General features: G+C 44.4%; 1 protein-coding gene across 1 annotated transcript in view; it reads right to left on the bottom strand.

Annotated features, from left to right (window-relative positions):
• Positions 1 to 27,748, bottom strand: part of SPON1 (spondin 1) — a 271,260-nt gene that overhangs the window by 201,329 nt on the left and 42,183 nt on the right. The window contains exon 3 of the mRNA XM_033151839.1: positions 10,740 to 10,873. Coding sequence (XP_033007730.1) covers positions 10,740 to 10,873 — 134 coding nt within the window. The remainder of the gene's footprint in view (positions 1 to 10,739; positions 10,874 to 27,748) is intronic.

Genomic DNA, 27,748 nt, shown 5'->3' with positions numbered 1-27,748 from the left:
CTGCAAGTCATTCTGCACACTGAAAAGTACTATAAGTGCTATGATAACTAATCTTCATTATTATTAGCTTTAAAAAATGCTCCATATTAAGTTGTTACTTGTTAGGCAATTGCCTCATGGGTTACAAGGTTATTGGTGTTTAAGATTCGTAAGTAATATTGATCCCTCCACACAAAATCCAAATATTGTTAACATTTATTTAGATTTTGCATGTGTTGGAAAAAATATTCCTTCTGTGCTTTCCCTTCAGCTGTCTGCATAACCAGAAAACATTTAGTAAACATCCATTTTGCAATAATGAGTCAGGTTGGATTCAACTTGTGACTGTGGGTCCCCCCCCCAAAAAAAAAACTATTAGGTTCAATCCTTCTGCAGCCAAAAATATTTCTGATGTCATTATTAATTGCCCAGATTTATGCTTTGGAAAGACACAAACCAATGAACATCCCCTTTATTTCACTTTCTCCTTCCTCTCATTATTTCCCTTTAAATAAAGGCGAAGGAAGCAGGGAAACCCTGACAACCACACTGAAGTCGAATTAAACATCTGTTTGTAAAACAAATCACAATGCCACTGCCAGCTGTGGTGGAATGGCAAATGTTCCACAGCTGTCAGGCTCCTAAATTAACGGTGATTTTCATTTACAAACAGCAAATAACTAGGAAATGATGGAGCCCTCTCAGCCTTTGCCTTTTCACTGCTTGCAATGCAGAGGAGTGAAGGATTCATTTGATAATGGATCAGAAAGGACAGATCTTTAAAGGCCAAAGCCTTTTCCATTAAAATCAACTTAAGACACCCTTCCGTGGGATTCAGTTTATAAATCAGATCTTAGTATTTGATAAATCAGGGAAATTATCTTCTTCTTTCACATTGACTCCCTGTTATTTTCCTTCTTCTGTATATTTCAAGACCGAGGCAAGTATAATTGTCCAACTCTTGGCATATTTACATTTTCTCTTTATAAAATAATAATAATCATAATAATCTGTCAATTTGTTGAAGAAAAATAAAGCACCAGGAAAGAATGTGTTTCTACTTTTAGGTGTGAAAAGATTATCTAGGCAGTAGCTTATACAACACAGCTCCTCGTAGCTTTCCAAACGTAAGAGTTCGATATAGATGGAAGATCTGTGTAAGCCCCACTTATAGGGTGTAATGCATTTCATCTTTTTTTGGGGGGGGGGACAATGTATAAGAGCCACTGCACCCACTGAGATGAGTAGGAGTTTTGTAGGAGCACAGTGATGCCTTTGACCAACTTTGGTTGATTTCAATGAAGTTTGCGCAGGGAAATTTTGAAAGAGTCTTTCACAAAATGCTATGCTGCAACCATTAATAAAGAAATAATTCACAACCTATTTTAAAGGGTCCAAGTTACAAATGTATTGGACATGAGCAAACTCCTTTTAGCTGCTTCCAATATTCAAACTTCTACTGTCATTAAAAAGACTCATAAAGGGAGTCCGTTTAAGTTACACTCAACAAGGGGACCGGTATCCCCCTAACAGCTGGTTTATAAGCCAATCCATGGGGCTTGGCATCTCTGGGGTGAGTTTTGCATGCACACATACCCTCAGCCAGCCACATCATGTAGTAGAACTCACCATGTGACTTCTGAACAGCATGTTGCTTGTACCCTTGTTCCCAATCCATGCCAATGATGGCCTTATTGGAAGTAAAGAAACTCACAACTCTTGTGATTCATTCTATTCAATGATATGCCCCGGGATGAGAAACAAGTTACAGTTCTGTATTAACACTTTGGTTAATACATTGAAAGGGTTACTCTGCAGCAAACTCTTACAATTCATGGGTATGCAGCCTAGTGCCATGCCAAATATTTCTTCTTCATTTCCCCCCAACCATTCTCCCCTCAGTTAATGGGAAATAAATTGCAAATTTGAAAATTGCTGAAGGGCAGGGGGAATTTTTGGTAAAATATTAATTAATGAAAGGCCTTTTTCTTTCTTGTTGTGCTTACCTTACTTTCAAGCTAGCTCGGGGGATGGGGGGGGCGTTTGTGAGCAGCGCTTTCCTTCTAGAAAAAAAGGAGCTGATACTCATCATGAAGTTGTTACAGTAAGAGCCACACTTTTAACCAGTGCTTTTCTTCTAGGAAAAAAGGTGGCGGGACTGCGTCTCCTTGAGTGTTCCCCAGAAAAAAGCACTGTTTGTGAGCATCTTTTCTTTCATTCTAAAGAAGAAGAAGAAGAAGAAGAAGAAGAAGAAGAAGAAGAAGAAGAAGAAGAAGAAGAAGAATTTGGATTTGATATCCCGCTTTATCACTACCCAAAGGAGTCTCAAAGCGGCTAACAGTCTCCTTTCCCTTCCTCCCCCACAACACTCTGTGAGGTGAGTGAGGCTGAGAGACTTCAAAGAGGTGTGACTAGCCCAAGGTCACCCAGCAGCTGCATGTGGAGGAGCGGAGACGCAAACCCGGTTCACCAGATTACGAGTCTGCCGCTCTTAACCACTACACCACACTGGCTCTCAGATCCTGTACTTGGTGGTTTGCATGCTTCAGGCCTCCTGGGTCACTGTGCTACCTGAAAACCCCACCATGTCTTGGGCTGGGCTTTCCTATAAATGCACAGAAATGTGGGGAGGCTGCCTACAATGGGCCGGATAGCTGTTGCTTGATATTTTTTAAAAAGCAAAGTATTTTCACCTTTGAAAATCCTTAGGTGGATGCCCAAATTGTAGATTTTGTTTTTCCTTTAAAAGAAGGGTAAACAGAGGAACTTCTCTTCAAAACAAAATCAGCGAGCGTGCCAATCTCAGGCGCTCAGTACCCAACGTCCTCTAGCATTTCACTTAAAGGCCAGGGAGAGACGTCATGAGCTGACTCCTCCATGGGGCTTTTTCCTATCGGGAAGCACAGGCAACTGAGGAGGCTTCAGAGGGCTGGAGAAAAAATAATGATGGAAAGAAACACACACCACCCTCGGTCAACATATAGTGATACGTAAGCTCAAACCTGAACCCCACTGAACGTCTAAAGAAATTCTAAAGTGCTTTGAAATGAGGCAGAAAAATGGAAGCAAACTGTTCACAAATTGGAGACAGGTTTTCCCACAGCACTAATTCAATCAACTAGACTCATATCATCCCTGTCTAAACAGTTAAAATCTGTTAAATTAACTCTGGGGGGAAACCGCAAACATGTAACAATAAACCACAAATGAAAGAAAAGTAGGGTGGCATCCCACTGTTTGTGATAAATTTCTCAGGTTATTCTCCCTCAACATACATGAATATGTTGGTGTTTTAAATGTATCTAATTAAAGCTGTATAATACTGTACATAATCTGTATAATATAAACAACTGAATCATATTATGTATGTTGCAAAACTGGAAACAGATGTCATAAAAACTTTAACATCCCAGTTCCTTGAAATAACATTTTCCAACTTAAATCATTAGTAACTTTCCTCCAGAGATGAACAACCCCTGTCACTGATTTCAATATACTTGATGTGTGTATTTTATCATACAGTAATTGTCTTCTCTTCCACACACATAATTTATGGTAATTTATCAGTGGGAACAGTAGTATAAACAGCAAGAATTTGAATGAGATGACTCTTAGTGTTGTTGGCAGCTAGGTTTATTTTTTTGGTGCAGAGATTCTGAACAGCTGTGTTCCAAAATTACAGCAACTTGCATGTGAAATCATAATTACACAGATGTCACTATAATGAAGCACAGGATTTAGAGATAGAAGGAGGTCCATCTTGGGACATATTTATGTGACTGACACTCATGATTCAGTAAGGCTTTAGACAAAGTCCCCCATAACCTTCTTGCAGAGAAGCTGGTAAAATGTGGGTTCGACGAGGCAACTCTTAGGTGGATTTCACTGACCGAACCCAAAGAGTGTTCACAAATGGTTCTTCATCATCCTGGAATAAAGTGACAATTGGAATGCCGCAAGGATCTGTCCTGGGCCCATTATTGTTCCGTGTCTTTATAAACAACTTGGATGCCCATCCAATTTGCAGATGACCCCAAACTGAGCGGGGTAGCTAATGCCACAGACGACAGAATTGTGATTAATGGACACACTCAGGAGGTGGTGGATTCTCCTTCCTTGGAGATTTTAAAAGCAGTGGTTGGATGGCCATCTGTCATGGATGCTTTGGCTGAGATTCCTGCATTGCAGGGGGTTGGACTAGATGACCCTCAGGGTCTCTTTCAACTCAAACACGTCTATAATTCTATGTATGGCTGCCATGTTTCAGAAGTGGCTGAAATGCACACAATATATCAGAGAGTAGAACACGGATACCAGAAGTTTTTTTAACAGGATTATTAAGGAGCATAAAGGATATCTGCAAAATCATTAGATCAGGGGTGGGGAACCTAATTGCATCAGTTTACTTTCTATCCCCTCAACAGGGCCGGCCCAAAACATTTTGCCACTTGAGGCAAAACAGAAAATGGTGCTGCCACTGATGCCACCTGAGATGACTGGAGGTGAAGCCCCAGCAAGCTGAAATGGTGTGAGAGAAACAAGGAGGCTGGAGAGGAAAAGGCAGTGGGAGGGGGACCCCCCCCCAAGGGGCGACTGGGATGGCAGCAGCAGCGGCTCCTATTCTCAGCCAGAGGAGGAGTGGCAAAGGTGCATGAGGATTCCCCTTTCTTTCCAGTTCTGTTGCCCCTTCCAGCTGTGCTGCCATCTGAGGGGACAGCTTCAGCAAGGTTAATTGGCAGGCCAGCCCTACCTTCAGCATCATACCTATCAGTTCTGGGTTATGGAATGCTGCACCTGTGAAGTGCTTGTCATGGAATTCAACTCAATATTGATCCAGAGTAGATTCCAATGTATAGTTAGAGTAAAAACTTAAACACGTTGCAGGATTCCCCAAAAATAGACCAGAGGCAATTAAATTTTATCCAGCAGTGCTTTACTGCTATTCTGAACTTAAAAATGGAAAGCTTAATGTTGGTGGTCAACAAAAGGGGTTTAAAGACTGTCTCAAGGCAAATCTTAAAAAATGTAGCATAAACACTGACAACTGGGAAACACTGGCCTGTGAGTGCTCCAGTTGGAGAACAGCCTTTACCAAAGGTGTCATGGGCTTTGAAGACACTCGAACTTAGAACGCAAGGGAGAAACGTGCTAAGAGGAAGGCACGCTTGGCAAATCCACAGAGTGATCAACTCCCGCCCGGAAACCAGTCCCCACTGTGGAAGGACATGTGGATACAGAATTGGCCTCCACAGTCACTTACGGACTCATTGTTAAAACCGTGTTTATGGAAGACAGTCTTACTTGGCTACGAGTGATTGCCAAAGAAAAGAAGAAGACTGCTGCTGAAGGCAAACGAGCATAATGGTCACAAATCAAATACATTCAGGATTGGCACTGTCCATAAGAAATCCAGTTGCAGCAGACTTAGCTTAAACACACAATAACTTACAATAAGTCTAAACCTTAACACTATAGCATACTATGTACAGAACACCACACGAGAAAGAGAAGAGAAAGAAAGATAAAGTGAAACCTAGGCTCCTTCTGGCCCTACTTTTATAGTCAGCATGACCTTGACTGAAAGAGATAACAGAACCAGTTTAAGTCAGCTTTACTCAGCTTCTCTGAATGAATAACCCAAACATCATGAACCTTCTGCTTGTTTCTTTCACACAGAGAAGCTTCCAGAACCCTGTTGAATTAATTAGAAAAGGAAAGATTTCTACACACATCAGATCAATATTTTCTGCACTAAGAAATGCAAACTGACAGTGCTTTGGTTAAAATCTCCATATGAAGAGATTACAGTATCTATGTAAACTACTGCATAGATTCTATTGGGGGGGATGCTGGATAAAGTTATTTTCAAAATGTGATAGCTAGTGAGATGTAAACTAGCCCAAATCAAAACAAAGGAATATATAGAATCTCTTACATTTAAAATGCCAGAGATCCTTACAACTCCAGAAGATGTACTTTTCACATCCATAGACTCTTCAGGTAAAAGGAAGCTTCAAAATGAAGTATAATCTTTGGGGTCCACATGTCAAACTCACAAAATAGGGGGCTCCAAAAATCTTCAAGGTACTAACTCCTGATGTCTGGATTCTGTTCTGCTAACACCAAAGCCAGTTTTCCAGCTGTACAATTTTCCAAACGAATGGTTTTTTTAAAAACAACAACAACAACAACATGTAAATTATGTTCTAAATCTGCCAAATCTCTAATTTGGCACACTTTATGTCCTTTTCAAGTTGCTCAAACCCTCTGGTGGCTGCTCACATCGAAAAAGAACCATATGAATAAACCATAAGGGGAATGATTTATGCTTAAAAATAACAAATTCCACGCTTTGTCTTAAAAAGAATAAAACATTTCCCTTGCCAGTTCTGCTTGAACACAGTTTCTACCACAAGAAGCTACCCCCGTCCACACACAAAAATCATATTGTGATGAAGTTATTTGACAGTTTCAACAGAAAACAAGTCGCTGCTAGCCAAACAACAAATGCAACCCAGGTCACATATTTCATGGACAGTCAGGACTCAATAGATGCAAATAGGAGAAGGAAAGTGAACTGTTGCAAAGTTTCCAACCATTCTGCAAATTTGGATTATTGTAATGCTTGCATAATCATGCCTTTCTTTCAGCCTGAAGCTAACATTCAGTTTTCAAATAACTTCTAAGCTTCAGTAGAAGAGTTTCAGTGGGGATAGGAGCAATCAGGGTTGATGTGAGTTGCTTCCATAGTTGAGGATACAACATCTCCTTTGCATGCAGAAGATCCCAGGTTCAGTTCCTGGCATCTGGAGGTAGGACTGGGAAAGCCTTGGACGGGTGCTGCTAGTCCATATAGATGGTACTGAGCTCAATAGATGAATATTGTGACTTGGCATAAGGCAGATTCCTACGTTCTTACCTTTTCTGGCCTATCATTGCTTTCAGCTTCCCTACCTGTAAGGAGGACTGTCTCCCAAAAAGGGGATGGAGAATGAACAAGTTCCCAACAGCAATGTGTCCTTTGAACAGGACATATACCCTGACCTGAATGGTCATGTACTTTCTGCAATATGCAAGACCTCCGCAATAAAAACAGCTAATGGTGTCAATGCTTGTTGAGTGCTTAAGGTAGCAGAATTCCTCTCTACGCCTTTCAGAAACAACTGCTTTCATAGCAGGATTGTGGGTGGGGCGTTTTGAGCGCTTCGGGTTTTTTATGGTAGCATTGTAGCTTTCACAGATGTGACAATAGCTGAGAAAATGGTGTCCAACATTTGTATGCATTTATGTGGGTGGGAGGAGGCAACAGGAGAGCGGGGGGGGGAGGGAGGGCTTACTGTAAACCCTATAATTTAGATGTGCACAAAGCTTTACATCCTGGTAGGGGAAAAAATGTACAGGGTGTTAAGTTTGTGCCAAAAGCAAAAATGATAATTGCTATGTACTGCGCTGCCCCCGCACAACAGTTTAGCACTGTATTATGCTGCTAATCATTCTCACTAACAAGTCACAATGAAGGAAGCTGCTTCCGTTCAACAGGCTTCAGTATTTTGACTTATACTCAAGAAAGCTCATCCGGTTCTCTTCTGACTCAAATTTTTAAATGTTATGGGGCAGCTTTATGTTTCTTCACATTTGTATTACACAAGATGTTGAAAGATTACGGCGTTGTCAGCCTGCTCCACTGTAAGAAACTCCTCCCAGTATTGTGATCCTAGCTTCTGTGAAACTCTGTAGACAACTGATGAGAAGAAACCATCAACAATTGTCTTGGAAAATTTGCGTGAATTGAATTTCAAAGCAAATCTGCAGGCTTTTCTTCAGGTGACTGGCCAATTTTAATGTGCCACTAGGCTTCTGCAAGAGCAATATGAGGAATTTAAGTAAGTGCCTTACACCAAGTCAGACCATCAGTCCATCTATTTCAGGATTGTCAACTCCAGAATTCCAGGCAAGGGTCCTTCCCAGCCTGCCTGGAGATGCCACAGACTACTGAGCTACGTATTTGTGCAGTTAGATATGCACCCAGCATATCTAACTGAAACTGAGTTGCTTCATAGGTTAGAACAACAGGGATCCATAGTCAGAGTGGACCTAATTTAAAAGGGAAGCTATGCATGTGTAACAGCAGATGCATAATGCCTTTTTGATTGTTTTGCAGCATGTCTAAACTGGGCCTGGGGGACTTTGAGGGAAGCAAAAAAGGAAAGAAGAAATAAATAAATTTGAGATTTCTTCAGAGGAAGTGGTTTCATGTGCAATTCATTTATTTGGAAGAAATTCAAAGTGGCCAACTATTAAAAAAAAGTTATAAAACAGAAAACATTTCACAACCAAATCATACATCAAAATATTAGCATGAGACCAGAATAACCTGTAAAACAGCAATCAAAATTAAACATAAAATTATCAGCTGAAGTCCAGGGCAATGAGGTACTTCCCCAACTCTACAATTCTTTGATTCTATGAATTTCCCCCCCTCTGTAGGAAGTCTGGAGAAGCCCTTGCACTATGTACGTAAAAAGGGTTTCCATCTCTGCAGTGAATGAAATTCTCCCAGCTTGTGCCTCCAATTATTTGCACATCCAATATATATATATTTCCTGATCATCACACCAGGAAAAAAATAATGCACAATTAGTGCTGAAAATGTTAAAAGTGGTGCAAACAGCCAGCAATCTTGTGCAGCTGAAATGTTGGCATGCAAGCGCTGGTTTCTCAATACGATGCAATGCTCATCCATTTTACATGTGTGGAAATTGATTGGAAAAGCAGGCTATGTCAGTCATTCTGTGGTCTTCCTGTGGATATCCAAAAATGTAGGGTGGAAATACAGAGGACTGTGAAAACAAAGAGGCACCGCCTCAGGCATTGGTGACCAACATAACGGAGACCAAACTAAGACCCCCCCCCCACACACACACACCAGTGGTATTACAGACTGTGGCCCTTCTGTCTTCTCCCTTAAAAGCAATTGATAACCCATGTCTATGTCCAGAATATAAAGCACATGCAGCTTCCTATAAGCACACGATGCTGCTGCTATTTGTTGGTGGAGGTTTTGAAAATTGCTGCTGCATTTTGATAGTATAAGCCTTTGATCAGAGCTGTTGGCTGCTGTTTTATACTGGGCTTTTATTGCAGATTGTTTTAATTTTGTTAATAGCTTTTAAAATTGTTGTTACCCACCCTGGGATTATCAAAGTGGTGAAGGGCAGGATATAAATAATAAATAAAATAAAGGAAACAATATATTGCCTCCAGGCAATTGCCTTTAAAATGACACTTTGTGGAAACCCTGCTGCAAATCAGTTGAGCAGTTTTAGGGCCTTTCACATAACCATTGAAAATTACAGAGGATAGGGAGGGGGAGCCAGAGACACTGATCTGATTTTCATGTTACGGTAACCCAAACTATAGCTTACCAAGACAACACGAGTGTGCTGGTTCCCAGAAAGCAGCTTTCACTCACTTTGCTCCGCCCGCCAACCCAGTGCTTTTAGATCAGGGCTCCATGACAACTAAGACTAGGTTTGGCTTAGTGTATCATCTGAACATGGGATTGTGGTGAAGTTCTTCTACCAAGGCAAGTATCATCTACCAAGGCAAGAACAACATTAATTGATAAATCACTGATCATGGATGGCATCCACCTGAGATGTTATGTGGGTGAATGCCACCAGTGTTGACTATTCTTAGTGAGAAAACATCCCTCTGCCTGGAACAGGGAACACAATGTCAGTTTTGGGACTGTCTCCCCCTTCCTAAATTTTATTCTGCTCCCAAGGAAGAGCTATAGCTCACAATATGTAAGGTAACTAATTACACAGTAAATAGCTGATATTATCTGTGGTTGTCCATTCCCCTGTCCCCACTTATAAATGCTTTGTGAACCACCTCTTGTCCATCATTGAAGATCTGCTCACAATTGTTAGTCTGGTGTGTTCTGTCTCTGATTATGCTGTCCAGTTGCCAAGGGAAGTAAAGGGAAGAGACTTTCCTAAAGATGAATTGTACCGTGAGCAGGCCTGGTTCAACGATACCCTCACCCTAGTGACTGACCTTCCTGTGGTAATTTCCTCATACCTAGAACCCCTTGCAAGAGACAGGGCCATCATGAAGTGAGTCTCTCTGTTTCTGTGGACAACTGTCAATGGTGTGAAGGGTAGACAGGAAAGTCAAATATGTTATGTCTCCAACTCACTTAGTTCAACTAAGTGATATGTTTGGGGCTGATGGTAATTGAAAACTCTCCCTGTGGGTGCTGATCCCTGTGATGGGTGTAACATTTAGCCTAGTTATGTTATGGGAGTGCATGGCAGAGACAAGAGAGCTGGTAGTAGGTATCCCATGCTGCAATTCTGCCCAATAACTGACTATGGCTCAGAGAGGCTTCTGTTATTTAGCCCCAGCTGTTTGGTAACAACTGGAATACATGCTGCCAAGATCTTTCCTGTGGTTGCACCAAGAACAAGCAATTTCATCAATGCTGCAAACTCTTCAGCGGGTTTAAAAATCTTGGTCATTTGAATCTGTACTGTGTTTTTATGGTGTGTCAGCTACCTTGAGTGGCAATGACCAAAAATACATAATTTAAGAAATAAAAGACAAATCTGATTTTATACACATACACACACCTTTGCACACACTGCCATGCTGTTGACTCATATGCATGAGACATGAAAAAGCACCACAACTTAATAAAGTACGCTATATTCAGCAAGGTTTCAACTAAATGTTTAATCCACAAACTTACTTACTTCAAAATCACACAGCCTGTGCCCAAAGGAGGCGCCGTCCAAAAGACCTGAATGCGGGTCCTTCTCCTCGGTGTACTCTCAGTAACAGCCACAGGACAATTACTCATGAACTGTGTCTCTTCTTCATCTATAATCTAAAGAAGCATAACAAAAATGTATTTCATTACAATCATCCATATCATAGTGTCGGAAAAGACTGGATGCTCTACAAAATTATACCATATGTATATATGATACAATGATTAGAAATGGGCCATATTAGCCACTAAAAAATTCTTGGTATAACCTCATCCCTTGAAATTCCAGGAGTTGGTTTTCTTTTAAAATCAGGAGGGCCACAGAAAATCCAGCATGTGGGTTGTGAAACTCTGCAAAGACTCTAGGCCTTGACATAAGTTAAATGAGCTATGTTAACCCTGGGTGGAATCCAAGTGATGCCACTGTGCTCACATGATGGCTTTGATGCAGTGACCACATCTGCTGATAGAAGAAGACAAAAAGTGGGACCTGAAAGGAGCAGAGAAATCAGAAAAAAACTTTGCTTTCCTCTTAAGAACCTAAGAAGAGCCCACTGGATCATGGCAAAGTCACATCTATTTCAGCATCTTGCTCTCACACTGGCCAACCAAATGTCCATGGGAAGCCCACAAACAGACCTGAAGGGCTGCAGCAGTCCCCCCACCTGAAATTTCCAGAAACTTGTATTTTAGAGGCATACCACTCCAACATGCTATCAGTGGGCATGTTCACTGGAATGAAATCTGTTCTGTGAACACAAAGGCACAAGTAGCATTCCACCTCCTGAGCCCAGCATATAGTGCCTGACTTTGGGGAGCTCCCAGGATTTTAGAATGATGTGCTCTTTCTGATCCATGGCCAGCTTTTGGGTAACTCCCCATCCCAACTGAGAAAGAATCATATCAAAGTGACCTACTCCCCTTGATACTCCAGTGGAAGAAACCTAAAATCTACGGCAATTTTGGGGGAAGATAGGACAAAAAATGGTTTTCTACACTTATGCAAGTATACATTTATGTGAAACACAAATAATAGATAGAACTAGGTTTATTTTCTCCTATATATTGATTTAGACAGGGTAGTTGTTTTGTTTACATCACAGGTGATTTTCAAATATCAGTTGTGCTAGGCGAAAGAAGAGAAAATAAAACCAAGTATGGAGAAGGGGGGGGGGAAACAATCACCACCTATATAAATTGTACCGGTAGGTACAGAAAAGCTGGTCTTTAATGTGCCATTGATTTAAGGCTAAGTTCACCTTGATAATTACAGGAAGAAAATAATAAAATATATATTGCTTCTGTTATTATGTGGCAAGAATAGTAGCATGGTAAAGGAGTAATATTTCATCAAACTGCACCATAAAATTCTACTAAATTCAAGGTCTTATAATAGCACCAATAAGAGATAAATCATATTATCATCCATCTTGGCACCCTTGTCTTCCAGATATCAGTGTCTGGGTCAAGATATATAAATCCTCCTTCATTCTTAAGGCTGAATGGGGGGGGGGGGGGAACAAGAGGAAGAAGTGAAGAAAAAAAATGCCAGGCTAGCTCACCTTGAGCCAAAGGAACAGGTCAGCTTACATTCACCATGAATACAAGATCTAACAGAGAGCTTGATTTTCAGCTTCTGAAACTCTGGGACTATAGAAAGTATTTCTATACGTTTCTTCAATACACCTGTGCTGTCTGAAATGCACTTATCTTTATTTGCCTATTGGTTCTAATATTTATATCCCACTGTTGGACATGGGTTTCAAGGTGACTAACAATCAACATCAATCAAACCATTTTATGTTTATTTTACAATAAAGACAGCAATAATAATACCGCAAGCAGCAACTTAAAAGCAATGAAAATCAGATGAGCAAGTGCAAAGATAGAAACAAAAGAGCCCAGCATACATCCTGAAAAAATGAAAAGGAAACACTGCAGAACAGCCCAAGAGAACAGGATGGATCCTGCACATCACCTAAAATATAGCAATGGAGGTGTCAAATCTATGGCACCCTTGTGCTTAGGGATGGAGGACCATAATTTGGATGCCACCTCTGAGAAGGCCCTTCCTCTCCCTAATCTCTGACGATGGGGCAACTTGGGGAACCGACTGCCAGTCAAGACCATGCTGCAAAAGGTCATCCTTCAGGTAAGCCCATCTCAGGCCATTTGGAGCTAGCTGTGTTACAGGTTGTGTTACAAAAGTGAAATTAGTTCCAGAGTTTGGCAACAAGGGTCTTTCACCATCCCTCATGCTGAGGATAATAACTGTATGCAAGAAGCAAGACTTCTAGAAACTCTGAAGATAGGTTTACAACCATAGATGACTCTCAACTTAACATGAGGGTTACCTTCTTGGGATAGTGTGTAAAGCCAAAATCGCATTAAGTTAAAACATCCTGGGTACAGTGGTGGATGGGATTGCCAAAGGGATTTTTTTCTTGGATGCTGCCCCCCTTTGTATTTTTAAAAACATTTTGCCAAGCGTGTAAGGCTGAATACACAACATTTAAATGGGCATAAGTTGTGATTTACCTGTATAACTCATCATCAGGAAGTGGGCTTGGCTGCATTTTTTTGTTTTGTTTTATGAGGTTTTTTAAAAAAAATTAAGTGGTATATAAATTTATATCAACAGCCATTCCATGAATGGAAGTCACTTCCGACATATGGAGCGGAACCTTTGGTTCTGTTCCTTGGTTGCGATTGAATTCTGCAATCAAAGATTTCCACTCCCAATTGTTCACGTCCATTATACAGTGGTACCTTGGTTTAAGAACAGTCCTGTTTACGAATGATTCGGTTTACGAACTCCTCAAAACCGGAAGTAGTGTCCCGGGTTGCAAACTTTACCTCAGTCTAAGAATGGAATCCAAACAGTGGAAGGGCACCGGCGGCGGGAGGCCTCATTAGGGAAAGCGCACCTCGGTTTAAGAATGGTTTCAGTTTAAGAACAACTTCTGGAACGGATTAAGTTCGTAAACCGAGGTACCACTGTACAGTATTGAAGCAAACAAAGCAAACATTAAAAAACAAACTTGGGAAATGGATGTGGGTATTTTGGGGGGAAGGGGGGCGTGTTGCTAGACTGTTCTTGACTCCTGGCACTTATTGCTCATAATTTTAGGAGTGTAGTTCCATCCAAGCTGATGCCCTTGAGTGTGGGGTACAAGGAGGAGACTGACATGGAGCAAATGCAGTGGGGAAGCCCATCTGGCACTCCAACCAGTGTTTTTGCAGTGCACCAATCTCACTGCTGTCACCCCTCCCACTAACCTGCAGAGACTCTGGCAACAGGTATTCAGGTAAGCCCCTACCCCACCCCATCCCCTGACCATTTCTGGTGCCACGTAACGTGCTATGTGGAATCTTCATTTTAATTATTTCACTTTCACCTAATTGAAGAAAAGCAATGCTTCCATAGCATGAAGAAGCTTTATTTATGAGATAAAATGGGAAATATTATTGCATTTCCCACTGCCAACAACAGCCCTGGTGTGTGTGTGTGTGTGTGTGTGTGTGTGTGTGTATCTGTACAGAACAGCTGCCTTGGATTGCAAATAAAATGGATACTTTTTCTTTATGTTGATGGGCACAGATGTAGTTTTGAGCTTCACAGATTTACTCTTCAGGAAGAATAAGACAGCCCAAGAGACCAATAAACCATCTATTTTGGCTGATGTAGAAACACATACTCAGTCTCTGCATGGCAAATTTCTTTTGGAAAAACTCGTGGTTTACACTGAAGTGCTTGCAGGAACAAAAAGGCCACATGTTCAAATTAATGGAATGACCCCCAGAACATTTTTTAAAAGGCTCCTGTGCAGTCTCATACACTAACTTTATGCCTCTTAAATATCACTTGACTGAAAGGAAATACATTCCTGGTAGCTTCATCCCATTTTCTTTTGCCCTTTGCGTTCTGGGGTGATGAGTTCCTGCCTCTCAGTGCTCACTGCCTCCCAGAGGGGGGGGGGGGATTTGTTTCCTTTATGCATTTTCTCAAGTTATTTTAAGATGCAATGCTGGGTTATGAAAGTCTGAAACAGAGTCAATGTTTTGCTTAATGGACAGGTGCTTGTCCACTCAGAATTTATTTTAGAGTGCTTCGAAGAAGGTTGAGATTCCATACTGATTCTTACAAAAAAAAAAATTATTTGTTTTGCTTTTTCTCCCTCTTGCTGAAAGGGGATTTGTGAATGACAAAAGTCCACTTACAGAGCTGTGACTTTAGATTGCAAAAAAGTTCACAACTTGTACTGACTTTAAAAATTCAGATATCGATGAAGATTAGATACACACACACACACACACACACACACACACACACACCCTCTATGCAGTATTTCATGCCAAAGAAACACATATTCAGGCAAGGTAACACTATAAGCATTTCAAATTATTATGCACCTAAAGTACAGTTTTCTGAATTCTGTGGCAGTTCTGTATCTGCTTTAGATGCCCATACTTATTTAATACATAGTCTCATTATGTAAAGAATGGTAATTCAGATTTTGATTACCCATAATCACTGTCTATTTCCTTTGTAACTACACATAAATGTATCCAGCATTCTTATTTAACAGAGCATCTGATTGCCAAAGCATTGTGGAAAATGTTATTAATTGTATATTCAAGGGGTAATTTTATATACAAGGAATTATTTCATCATTTTGCCATTAGAGTTACTTTTCTCAGCCTGAGCTATTGCAATGTGGTACAGTAATTTGAACATCCCGAGACAATGTATGTTTAACGCACAAAGGCTAAGTCAGTAAGGGAAAGGTTGCTCACCTGATTTTGGGGGAGCCCCCTTTCCCTCACAGCCCACCCCATTCAGGAGAGTCCTCCAAACCTGAGAGGAGCCTTTTCCATGGGCTGCTGGGGTTGCCAGGGAGAGGAGGAAGCAGGAAAGTCAACTTCTGTTGCTGTCATTTGTGCACATTTCTCCAGATTCAGCCTACTAATTAGATGTCTTTTGTGTTTTAATCTTGTATTTTTATGCTGTGAAACATCCTGAGATCTTTGGATAAAGGGTGGTATAACAACAACAACAACAACAACAACAATTTGTTGTTGTTGTTAAAAAAAATAGATCAGGGTCCCCAACCTGCAATGCTGGAGGTGTAAAGCAGGGGTCCCCAAACTAAGACCCGGGGGCCGGATGCGGCCCAATCGCTTTCTAAACGCGGCCCGCGGACGGTCTGGGAATCAGCGTGTTTTTACATGAGTAGAATGTGTCCTTTTATTTAAAATGCATCTCTGGGTTATTTGTGGGGCATAGGAATCTGTTCATATTTTTTTTTTTCAAAATATAGTCCAGACCCCCCACAAGATCTGAGGGACAATGGACCGGCCCCCTGCTGAAAACGTTTGCTGACCCCTGGTCTAAAGGAATTGTTATGGGCACCACAAAATACTTATTTTACAGAAGAGAAATTGGTCAGGACCTCCCAAATGCCAAGCAAAAAACCTGTATGTGCTCCCTGCAAACAAATGAAACATGGACTAAAAAGAGTCCAGCTCCCTCAAAAAAATAAAAAGTGCAGCAGCAACAACAACAACAGTTTTATTATTTATGCTTTGTCCATCTGGCTGGGTTGTCCCAGCCACCCTGGGCGGCTAACAAAACATATGAAAACATAATAAAATGTCAAACATTTAAAACTTCCCTATATAGGGCTGCCGTCAGATGACTTCTAAAAGTAGTGTAGTTCTTTACCTCCTTGACATCTGATGTGAGGGCATCCTGGTTCCCCACTTCTCGCAGTGAGGAAACCGCCAGAAGGCCCTCGGAGCTGCAGCTTAGAGTCCAAGCTGGACAATGGGGGTGAAGACGCTCCTTCAGGTATACAGAGGCAGTGTAGATCCTTTAGAATGGTGTTATATGTTCCCGGTGGCCACTCCCTGTCAACCAACCACCCTACAAAGCGTGTTCTCCCATCGAAGAGAGCACGGGTTGCAGAAGGGTTAAAGGAGCAGCTCCAAGTTAATGGGAGGGGGTTTTGGGCTGGCCACAGCTAGGATTGGTTAAGGCAAGTTGCTGGGGAGTTTAGCATGTTGCTAGTTGGTTGATTGACAGTTCTTGCCTTTATAACCTAAGTTTGTGAAACTTTGGTTTCACTTTTGCGGTGTGCAACGGATCTCCTAGAACACTCGGACCACCTGGAGGACAGTGGAGTGATCTTCTCATTGTCTGGTTAAATTTCTTCATTTCCCCTTCCTTCCACTCCTCCCCAATCCCTTAATTACTTTAATTCCCCCTTTTTTCCTGTTTGATTTCCCACCCCACCCCTGGCAGGGGCTTTGCCACACTAGGAGCCTGTTTGGGCCCTTACCCCTGCACCTTTGGAAGATTCTCCCTGTCCCTGGGAGTGCTGCCCATGCGTAATCCTTCCCAATAGTGAGAGCCCCCATTTGGGACTTTCCTTCACACAAAATGTTTTCCCCCCTTTCCCACATTTTATAATGGTGGGGTTTGGTCAGGGCTATTCCTATTTGGCTGGAATCACTTTCATTAGTATCCCTGATGGCTGCCTTTATTTGGGGGTGTGCAGCGCTGTTGGCTGTATTTTATCTAGCCTTGGGCAGGAACATTGTGGTGAGGTTCTTTTAATACTGCAGCTGTTGCTATTGCAAGGGTGCTTTCCTAGCGTTTTGATGTTACCACTGTTTTGGGCTGCTTCTTTTTTATTTTGTGTGGGCCTCATTATGACAAAGATCCTTAGAGTGGAATCAGTGAGGCCTACTCGGCCTGCATCAAGCCTAAGCCTTCCACTGTTAGCAGATGTGGCTGAGTCTCTGTGACATGTGACTCATTTCCTCTATAGAAATGTATCTGTTTGCAGGCTCAGTAGCTTGTTGCTAATGCATTGCTGAGGCAGACAGAGTGGAGCCAGTGACTCTGTGCCTCATATGTCTATGAGCATTCTGTGTATGCTCTTGAGCTATCCTGTTTCTGAGCAAGTTTATTGCCTTCAGTTATGTTTTGCCCTGATAGTGACGCTCACGATTTTAGATGTCTATTTTTTCTTGGTATTCCTTACTGGGGCTATTCTATTATGGGGTAGGTGGAATAGAAATAGACATACTTATTGTCACTGTACCACATGTTTACAGTGAGATTGAGTGAGCCCTGCTCCCCCCAATCTCCCAGTCACTGTCACACTCTGTGTGCTGTCATATTACCTCCAACCCTTAATGTCAGCTGCAATGTTGCTGTCTTTCATTCAGCAGCCCCTCAGCCCACGGGTAGAAATTGTTCTTTACCCTGTTGGTGCAGCTTATTCATGTTTCTATATCCCCTGCCTGAGGGAAGCCCATTTGTGATATTATTGATACCCCACCCCCCAAAAGAAAGAACTATGGGTTCCGAGGGGGTGCCTCTCTCTAAGAAGGGCATGCAGGGGTACCTAGACAGGCGGCAGGTCACCTCTCGTCTGTTATTTCACTGGAAAAGGGCTTTGCCTTAATAGGCCTAGTGGTCCAGTGGAATACAGCAATCAACTGGGCTGTTTAACCACCACAGCCTTAGTGGTTGGGGGAGAGGCTTATTGTTCCATAAATAAATTTGAATATACAAGGCAATTTCACACAGGATCTGATTGCCAGGGGTTTAATGGTTCAGCAGCTTGGTCTGTGATAGTTTTGCCTGATTCCTTTTATCTGTATGCAGCTAGAATGGCTCCAAAGAAGGCTTCTGCGCAGCCTGTTTCCTCTATCCCAGCAAAGAGGGCTATTAAGGAGCCATCCCAGTCACTTCGTTCGCCCAATCCTAGTTGTGCTGGGGGCCGTATTTAAATCCTTCATGCAAGTTTGGATGGTGATCCAGAAGTGTTGGCCTGCTTTGCATCCGGGTTGGATGGTCCCCTTCAACGCTCCGCCCGTCAAACCAGTGCACAAGCAGGGCCACCACCCCCAATTGGGGCTTCATCTCCTGCTACGTCGGCATCCAGCGAGGAAGGGGAGGAGCTCCCGGAATCGGGGGTTTTTAATTGCTGATTCCCAATTTTCACGGAGTCCAGTTCCTTTCTTTCCACAGGCCCCAGTACGAGTGGTGGGAGCATCAGCTCAGCGGGCAGCTAGCAGCAGGGGGCAGCAAAAGGCCCCTTCCCGTTCCAGGAGGTATTCTCAGTTCTTACACAGGCTTTCTTCTGGGGTTGGTATCTCACCTATTCCTTTCCTCAGCCTCTCCCAGGTGCTTTGCGGCAGGATCCTGCGCCTGAGTCCTCTGTGGAGGTCAGCCTGTCAGTTCCAGCAAGAACGTCTTCAGGCGGAAAGCGTTGCCACAAGAGACGTTCCAAAAGTAGACCATAAGGAGTCAAGGCGATGATTCTTCTTCATCAACGGCCTCTCACAGGTACCTCGAGGTGTCCAGGGGGCGGTTTGCCAGGATGGGAGCACCTCTTGGTGATGCAGCAAAAAGAAAAAGAAAAAAAATGCTTGCAAGCTTGCAGTGCTAAGCAGGCTCTGGCGTGGTTCTAATGGGATGGTGAACCAACTGTTGCATTTCATGGTAGTTTGCCCAATACGACTCTCAGGCTCCCTCCCTGCTTGTCCATTCTTGATCGTTAATTCCATCCTCCTGCAAATGGATGCACTTTTTTTTGTGCTGCTTGTGGTATAGGCAGACACCCTCCCATCTTGTGGTGGTGAAGGGGGCCCACAGCCAGCTGGTGGCCCGGAATACAGCAATTCAAAAGTCGGTTAGAGTGCTACCTGTGGTAGCCAGTAAAAAGGGTGATGGTAGGAGTTTGCATTGAGACTTATGGCGGGACTCCTTTTGATTCCCCCTTTATTCCTGACTTGCAGTTATCTCCATGGGGGATTGTCCCTAAGGAAGCCCCATGTGATTTCTGTATGATACATAATTAATTGCAACTCAGAGGCTATCCCGCATTTTATTTCATGACATAGGAGTCCCTGGATTCAGGTGATTAAGCTTATCAAATGTCAAATATTCCCTCACTGAGGAGCTGGGCGTCCTTGTGGCAGCGGATTAGTCGGAGGGCCATATTATTTCCCTTTTAACGTATTTAGGGATCCAGATGGATATCGTTGCCCAAATATACCGCTTGCCTATGCAGATGCTGTCTGCCTGAAGGAAGTTAACTTGTAATACTTACTCTGAAGCAAGTGCTGCTTCGTCCGATTTAGATTACGCCATAAAATTAATCAGGAGATTTGGCCCGGGGGCTTTGTTAGCCAAATGCGACATTGAGTCAGCATTTCGGCTGTTGCCCATTCATCCCCAGGACTTCTGGCTCCTGGGGTTCCGCTTTGATGGGCCATATTATTTTGACAAGGCAATGCCTATGGGCTGCTCGGTTGCTTGGGCAGCCTTTGAGTGCTTCAGCACATTCCTTGATTGGGCCCTCCACTTTTACACTGGCCTTATGGGGGGGTCACCCATTATCTCGTTGACTTCCTGCTGGTCTCATCAGACGATACAGGCGACTGTTTGACCTTGATGTGGGCCTTCACGGCCCTGTCGGAGGAATTGAGCGTTTCCCTGGCTGCGGGAAGATGGAGGGCCCTTCCACCTAGCTAACTCACTGGGGTATCCAATGGGTTATGGTATCGCAAACGTCTCGTTCGCCTGAAGATAAATTAGTTGCCTTGCAGAAGGTTATGCAGGACCTCCTCCCATTGCACACGCACCATGGGCAACGGCTGCCTAGAGAGGGAAGGCAAACCTGCAGGTTTGGGTGCAATTTCTGGAGGATTTCAATTGGTGGTTATGGTGGCAGGTCGTAGGGAACCTGCACATCGGCCTTTAGTTCATTCGGACGCAGCGGGGTCGCTAAGCTTCGGCCTCTATTGAAATGGGCTTTGGTGGCACGACATTGGCCGCACACCTAGCAAAGGGAGGCCGGCACACAGGATTAATTTTCTGGAGTTTTTTCCCTATAGCAGTCTATATTTGGGTCGAGGACTTCAAGGACCGCCGTCTGTGTTTCTGGGCGGTCAACCAGGCGGTGGTGCCCATTCTGGTCACACAGTCCTCCCGCTCGCCTCGGGTATCAGCCCTGCTTCAGCCATTTGTGCTCCACGGTTTGCATTTCAACATTGGTTTCGGCTCGCTTTGGGCCGGGGGTTACTAACGAGGTGGCTGTCGCCCTTTCCCATTTTCAGATCGAGCAATTCAGGTCTTACCCAGAACGCTCAGCCTCTCCCGGAACCCCTTTCCAGTGCACCGGTGGAATATTGGCAGCATGTACTTGGGCAGGGAGTAGCGGTGGCTGTTTCGCTGGACACCCTTAGGTCTTATGATAAAGCCTGGAGAGACTTCCTGGCAGTTCACCGGGAGTCTGTGGCTGTGGGGGTGGAACTACATCCCCATTGTCCCAGGTGCTGCGGTACCTTGCGCACCTTTTCCAATGGGGGAGGGCTGCCAAGACCACTTAAGCTGCAGTTGGCCACCATTTCCTTTTCTGTAAGGCCCCTTTTCGACACAGATCCTGCGCAGAATCTGTCGATTCGCAAGGCTTTGGAAGGTTGGGGTAGGCTCCGCACTCCCCAAGCAGCTGCTAGGTGGCTCATTTCCTTTGAGCTGCTGACCAACCTGTGTTCTAGGTTGCATTCCATTGTTGGTCACGTTTCGAGGCCAGACTTTTTTCAGCGGCCTTTCCTGTTGCATTGGCGCACTGCGGATTGGCGAGGTGGTTTGGAAACCTCGGAGGCCGGGCTTACCAGGGGCTTGTTTTATCAGGCCGTCGACTTATCTGTTTCAGAGGTTACCCTGGCCATGTGGAGCTCTGCAACAGGCCAGCTGAGGAGGGGGACGGCCGTCTCCCTGCCGGCCATCGGGCTAGTGGGGCCGCGTCCAGCGTGGGACATGTCTAAAATTTTTGGCAGTTAAACCTGCAGGCGATAGCCCTTTGTTGATCCATGCCAATGGGCTCCCCTTGACGCGGCAGCTGTTTTCCTGGGTGATGCGTACGGCGATCACAGCCTGTGGGGTCGTGGCGTCCATTTTGCCCCCCCGATCTTTCCGTATTGGGGCGGCATCTACAGCCGCTCATTGGGGATTGACAGAATCAGGAACATGGGGCAGTGGAACTCTGACGCCTATAAGGGCTATGTGAGGAAGCGTTATTGTGGTACTTATATTTTTCTGTTTGACCCCTCAGGTGTAGCGGCTACCCGGATCTGGATTGTGGGACACAGCATTGTCCATTGGGATGGCGCCCGAGCTTTGGAGTCTGGGCTTGGTGCCGGGCTCGGCTTTCCCCATCACGTGCAGGTGTCATGGTTAGCCAGGCATGGATTGCAGTGGGGCGAACTTTTACCGTTGATTCGGCACCGCTGGAGTTGGGATGGTCGGCCTGAGGCAATAGTGGTGCACTTGGGGGGAAATGATTTGCCGATCATGGACTGTCTTCCATTACGTTCCACAATTCAGAGGGATCTGGGGGAATTAATGTCGCTGGTGCATGGGTCTAAGCTTTTCTGATCGCATTGGTGGCAGAGGCGGGAATGGCAAGGCAGCCTCCGCCCGGCGGGTACCGAAATTCCAGGAAATGCATTAATTGGTTGCTTCCTCTAAAGTCCTGGAGCTGGGTGGATCCATTATTAGGCACCTGAGGATTTCTGCCAGGGCAGTTCAGCTTTATCGGGCTGATGGAGTCCACCTTTCTTCCCGTTGGAGTGATATCTTGCTGGAGGATATTGCGGAGGGTTGAAAGGTTGGATTGGGATGGTGAGCGGTTGGCGGCGAGCTTGGGGCAGCTCGTGTGGCGGTTAGGCATTGGTATAAATTTGCTTGCACTAGGGGTCAGGATAGGCTGGGCCTGCCCCTAGTAACACTGCTTCAGAGGTATGGATAGGCTGGGCCTACCTCTGAATGCGCGGGGCAGGGGTAGGAAATTGGTTGGGCCTACCCCTGAAAATAAGGGTATTCTGTTAAAAGAATCCAGGGACTCTTTCTGCTTTTGTCCATACCCAGTGGTGGGAGGCTTGGGCCAAGCGGAGTCCTAGGGAGCATTTGGGGGAGAGGCCTGGGTCGTTGCCCGACTCCGCTTCTGCCTTAGGTGTTCACCCTTTTCTGACTTCGCCCTCAAAAGCGAATGTCAGCTGTCCCATGGCTGGGGGGACAGTAGTCGGTTCCAATGCCTAAGCAACCACTCACATTGGCTGTATTTAAATAAAGTTGTGGCCAAAATTATGCCAAAAACCCAAACCAAAATTAATGTGTCATGTCTGAATTACTGGGGGGAGCTGGGACGGTAACCTCGACATGCAAAGCGTGTTCTCCCATCGAAGAGAGCACGGGTTGCAGAAGGGTTAAAGGAGCAGCTCCAAGTTAATGGGAGGGGGTTTTGGGCTGGCCACAGCTAGGATTGGTTAAGGCAAGTTGCTGGGGAGTTTAGCATGTTGCTAGTTGGTTGATTGACAGTTCTTGCCTTTATAACCTAAGTTTGTGAAACTTTGGTTTCACTTTTGCGGTGTGCAACGGATCTCCCGCCCGCCCTCCCTAATTTGGGAACGGCGCTTTTGCTGCTTGACCTTGCTATGCCTGTCATGGGGTTGTCTGCTTTGAAGCGGGAGCCTGGTAGGAATTTATCCGGTGGCTGATTGGCTTTTGTCACTGGTTTTGCCTACTACGTAGCAAATCGTCACAACTTGTAAGGTTGGCGGTTAGGCATTGGTATAAATTTGCTTGCACTAGGGGTCAGGATAGGCTGGGCCTGCCCCTAGTAACGCTGCTTCAGAGGTATGGATAGGCTGGGCCTACCTCTGAATGCGCGGGGCAGGGGTAGGAAATTGGTTGGGCCTACCCCTGAAAATAAGGGTATTCTGTTAAAAGAATCCAGGGACTCTTTCTGCTTTTGTCCATACCCAGTGGTGGGAGGCTTGGGCCAAGCGGAGTCCTAGGGAGCATTTGGGGGAGAGGCCTGGGTCGTTGCCCGACTCCGCTTCTGCCTTAGGTGTTCACCCTTTTCTGACTTCGCCCTCAAAAGCGAATGTCAGCTGTCCCATGGCTGGGGGGACAGTAGTCGGTTCCAATGCCTAAGCAACCACTCACATTGGCTGTATTTAAATAAAGTTGTGGCCAAAATTATGCCAAAAACCCAAACCAAAATTAATGTGTCATGTCTGAATTACTGGGGGGAGCTGGGACGGTAACCTCGACATGCAACCAACCACCACAAAAGGCAAACACTCAATTTCTAAAATAAGAATAAAAATGGGGAGGGGAGCTTAGCAGGTGCCAGGGTGGGTGGGTCTGAGGGTGCCAGTCATGACCATTGCACTATATAAACAAGCATATAAAATACCACCACCCTCTTTCAAAAGGACTGCTCACAACATTTTTAAAAAAATCAAAGTTACAGATGGACAATGGAATGGGAATACAAAAATAAAGATTTAAAAGTGCAGACACAAATAGAGTATATGTATGAGTTTCTTAGGGGGTTGAAATAATGATTTAAACAACCTTGGGAATGGAGTAAGCTGGGAAGAGATATTTAACAAGACCATAAACACACAATTTAGTCAGAATCCTGCACTGCTGAACATAAAATTTTGATATGGTTTTTCATTTTTCTTTTAGTATAATCGGCTTGCCTAGAGTGTTTAGTTTTGCAGATTGCAGCAGGAAATACCCATCTACAAGATTTATGCTGATTCCCCTTGGCTCCGATCTAAACTTTCACGCTTACTTGTAGCTTTTATGCAGCAGTTACAAACAAATGGTTTAAGCTGCAAGCATGAAGAAACTGGCCAGAGCAATGTTCTGGATCATCATGGGACATCATGAGAAGTACTCAAACTCAGAACTCATGTAATTATAACGCCTGATCAAAGAATTGTCAAGTGATACAACTTTTATTAGGCACATGACTTCTTGTAAGGGTGTGTGTGTGTGTGTGTGTGTGTACATATACATATATATGATGCGGGTGGCGCTGTGGGTTAAACCGCAGACCCCAGGGCTTGCTGATCAGAAGGTCGGCGATTTGAATCCCTGCCCCGGGGTGAGTTCCCGTTGCTCGGTCCCTGCTCCTGCCAACCTAGCAGTTCGAAAGCACGTCAAAGTACAAGTAGATAAATAGGTACCGCTTTGGCGGGAAGGTAAACGGTGTTTCCGTGCACTGCTCTGGTTCACCAGAAGCGGCTTACTCATGCTGGCCACATGACCCCAGAAGCTGTACACCGGCTCCCTCGGCCAATAAAGCGAGATGAGCACCGCAACCCCAGAGTCATCCGTGACTGGACCTAATGGTCAGGGGTCCCTTTACACATACACACACACACACACACACACACTCTGAAGGTTCTTCCTCTCCATTGAAATGATACTTGTTGACTTAAATCAATTGAAACTTGAGCCTGCTCATTAAACTAGGGATTACCAGCATGGCATATGCAGGTGCAAGGTTGCTTTGTAGTATGCCTATGATGGCATCCACAAAAGCCCTCAATAAATATCTTCCCAAGAATCCATAAGGCATGAGAGGATGTTCTTTCTTCCTGCTCAATTCCTATTTCCAAAACAGTTGTACCTTGGTTTTCAAATGGTTTAGTTCTCAAACGTTTTGGCTCCCAAACGTCGCAAACCCAGAAGTGAGTGTTCCGGTTTGTGAACTATTTTTGGAACATCCGACGGGGCTTCCGCAGCTTCCGGTTGGCTGCAGAAGCTGCGCTTGGGTTTCCGAACATTTTGGAAGTCGAACGGACTTCCAGAGTGGATTCCATTAGACTTCCAAGGAACGGCCTATCCTACATTGGACACACTCTCTTAAACATGCCCAATTTTCAATTGATGCTGGGATTGGACACCCACCCTCCTTTCCATTCTGCACAGAAAAGAGGGGCAAAGAGCTACTCTCTGTAAGCAACCATGGTGGTGGCTGATGTAGGTTGCCTTTTCCCTCCAGTGATGGGCAGGGGGTTGCTGATGGGGGAACATTCCTCCACTGTTATGTGATCCTCAAGAGTGTCTGCTTGCTTGCCCAATTCCATTGCCACTTCCATGGCTCTTCAAAAGGAAGAAGAAGAAGAGGAGGAGGAGGAGGAGGAGGAGGAGGAGGAGGAGTTTGGATTTGATATCCCGCTTTTCACTACCCGAAAGAGTCTCAAAGTGGCTAACATTCTCCTTTCCCTTCCTCCCCCACAACAAACACTCTGTGAGGTGAGTGGGGCTGAGAGACTTCAAAGAAGTGTGACTAGCCCAAGGTCACCCAGCAGCTGCATGTGGAGGAGCGGAGACACAAACCCGGTTCCCCAGATTACGAGTCTACCGCTCTTAACCACTACAACACACTGGAAAGCCAAGGGGGTACAGGAGTAGACTATGGCACCCTAAGCAAGGACAAAGTGCTCTTTGGCAGGTTACAAGCAGCGAGAGATACTTTGGGTACCAATACCCCTCCCTAAGGAATACTCATCTCAGGGAGTTTCACCCTTATCTACCCGTACGTCAATCTTGTGCTGGGGGAAAAATATTTTACTTTCTCCAGGCTTTGGAAAACATAATTTTGATTTTGATTTAGATCTGCTGATGAAATGCTTTTAAAATGCTGTCTTTTTACTTCTACTGTTTTAATTAATGTTGATTGCTTTAATTGGTTTTATTGTTAACTGCCGGAAAGTATTACCTCTTAAGGGCAAGGCATAGGCATATTTAAATAAAGAAGTAACAGTAAATACATAGTCCTGAAGCCTTTCTTTTTGTGATCGTGCAGTACTGCACGTTATGCAAGGCAGAGTTATAAAAAGAGGAGAGAAGAAAAAGCTGGAGAAAATTTAAATTCTTCCTCTCTCAAGCTCTCAGGCAACTATTAGCATCTTTCCCCGTATTAAGGTAATAGGTTCTTTCCAGAGCGGTCAAGTTGTGTTGCAAAGGTTCTCATAATGTCTCCCTTTCTCACCACTTCTTCTGTTACACATTTCTCTCCATTCAGTCACTTCATTCCCCAATGGTGTTGGCAAATGTCTGCTGAAGAGGCAAAGTGTTAACTAGTGGGGTTCACCATATCGCCCCAAATCTCAAGATTCTACTACAGTTATTTGTGGTTTACCAAAATGGATTGCGAGGCAATGCTAGCTCCCAGGTTTGGCGACTTTTCAGTCACAAACATTATGCTGCCCCACAGCTCTTTACAGCCCAATTTAATGATAATAATAATTATTATTATTATTATTTGTACCCCGCCCATCTGGCTGGATTTCCCCAGCCACTCTGGGCGGCTTCCAACAAAAATCAAATACATTAAAATATCACACATTAAAAGCTTCCCTAAACAGGGCTGCCTTCAGATGTCCTCTAAATGTCTGGTAGTTGTCTATCTCTTTGACATCTGAAGGGAGGGAGTTCCACAGGGCTGGCGCCACTACCGAGAAGGCCCTCTGCCTGGTTCCCTGAAGCTTTGCTTGTCGCAGTGAGGGAACCGCCAGAAGGCCCTCAGCGCTGGATCTCAGTGTCCGGGCTGCTTACACAGGTTGTAGCAATGTGGACTTCATTTAGATCCCTACGCCTCTCTACGCAGAAGTAAATCCCTCTGTTTTCAAGTGTGGGTAGGACTGCAGCCTTTCTATTTCCATTAAACAGCTTCACACTGTCATGCATTCCTTTCGTAATTTTGTCAGGTAAACATATAGTTTAAGGATGAAATTTAAGCCCAGCCCAGTGGGGCTTTATAGCACAAAAGGCCCACTGCTGCTTCCGTACCTCTGCCACACACGGCAGCTAGGACAGGAGGTGCAAGGGGGGGCATGGATCCTGTTGTGGCTTAGCCCTGCCTCAGCCCCAGGAATCGGGTCTTTCCGTTGACTCCCACTGGCAGAGATCCTGCCAGCAGCACTTCTTCCCAACCACATATTTGGTGGATGGAAAGGGGAGGTTTGCACCAACAAAGTGACTCTGCAAGGTGTGTCAAAAAACTAAAAACAACCCAGACCAACGCAAAGGCATTTGGATTGTTCTGACACTTAACTACAAAGGCAGTTCAGCCCCATTCATGCTTTGTCAGAGAAGTGAGT

Source organism: Lacerta agilis, chromosome 1 (assembly GCF_009819535.1).
Source record: "Lacerta agilis isolate rLacAgi1 chromosome 1, rLacAgi1.pri, whole genome shotgun sequence".
NCBI classification, from domain to species: domain Eukaryota; kingdom Metazoa; phylum Chordata; class Lepidosauria; order Squamata; family Lacertidae; genus Lacerta; species Lacerta agilis.
The sequence above is the reverse complement of the archived record's forward strand: the minus strand, read 5'-3'. Positions and strand labels throughout refer to the sequence as shown.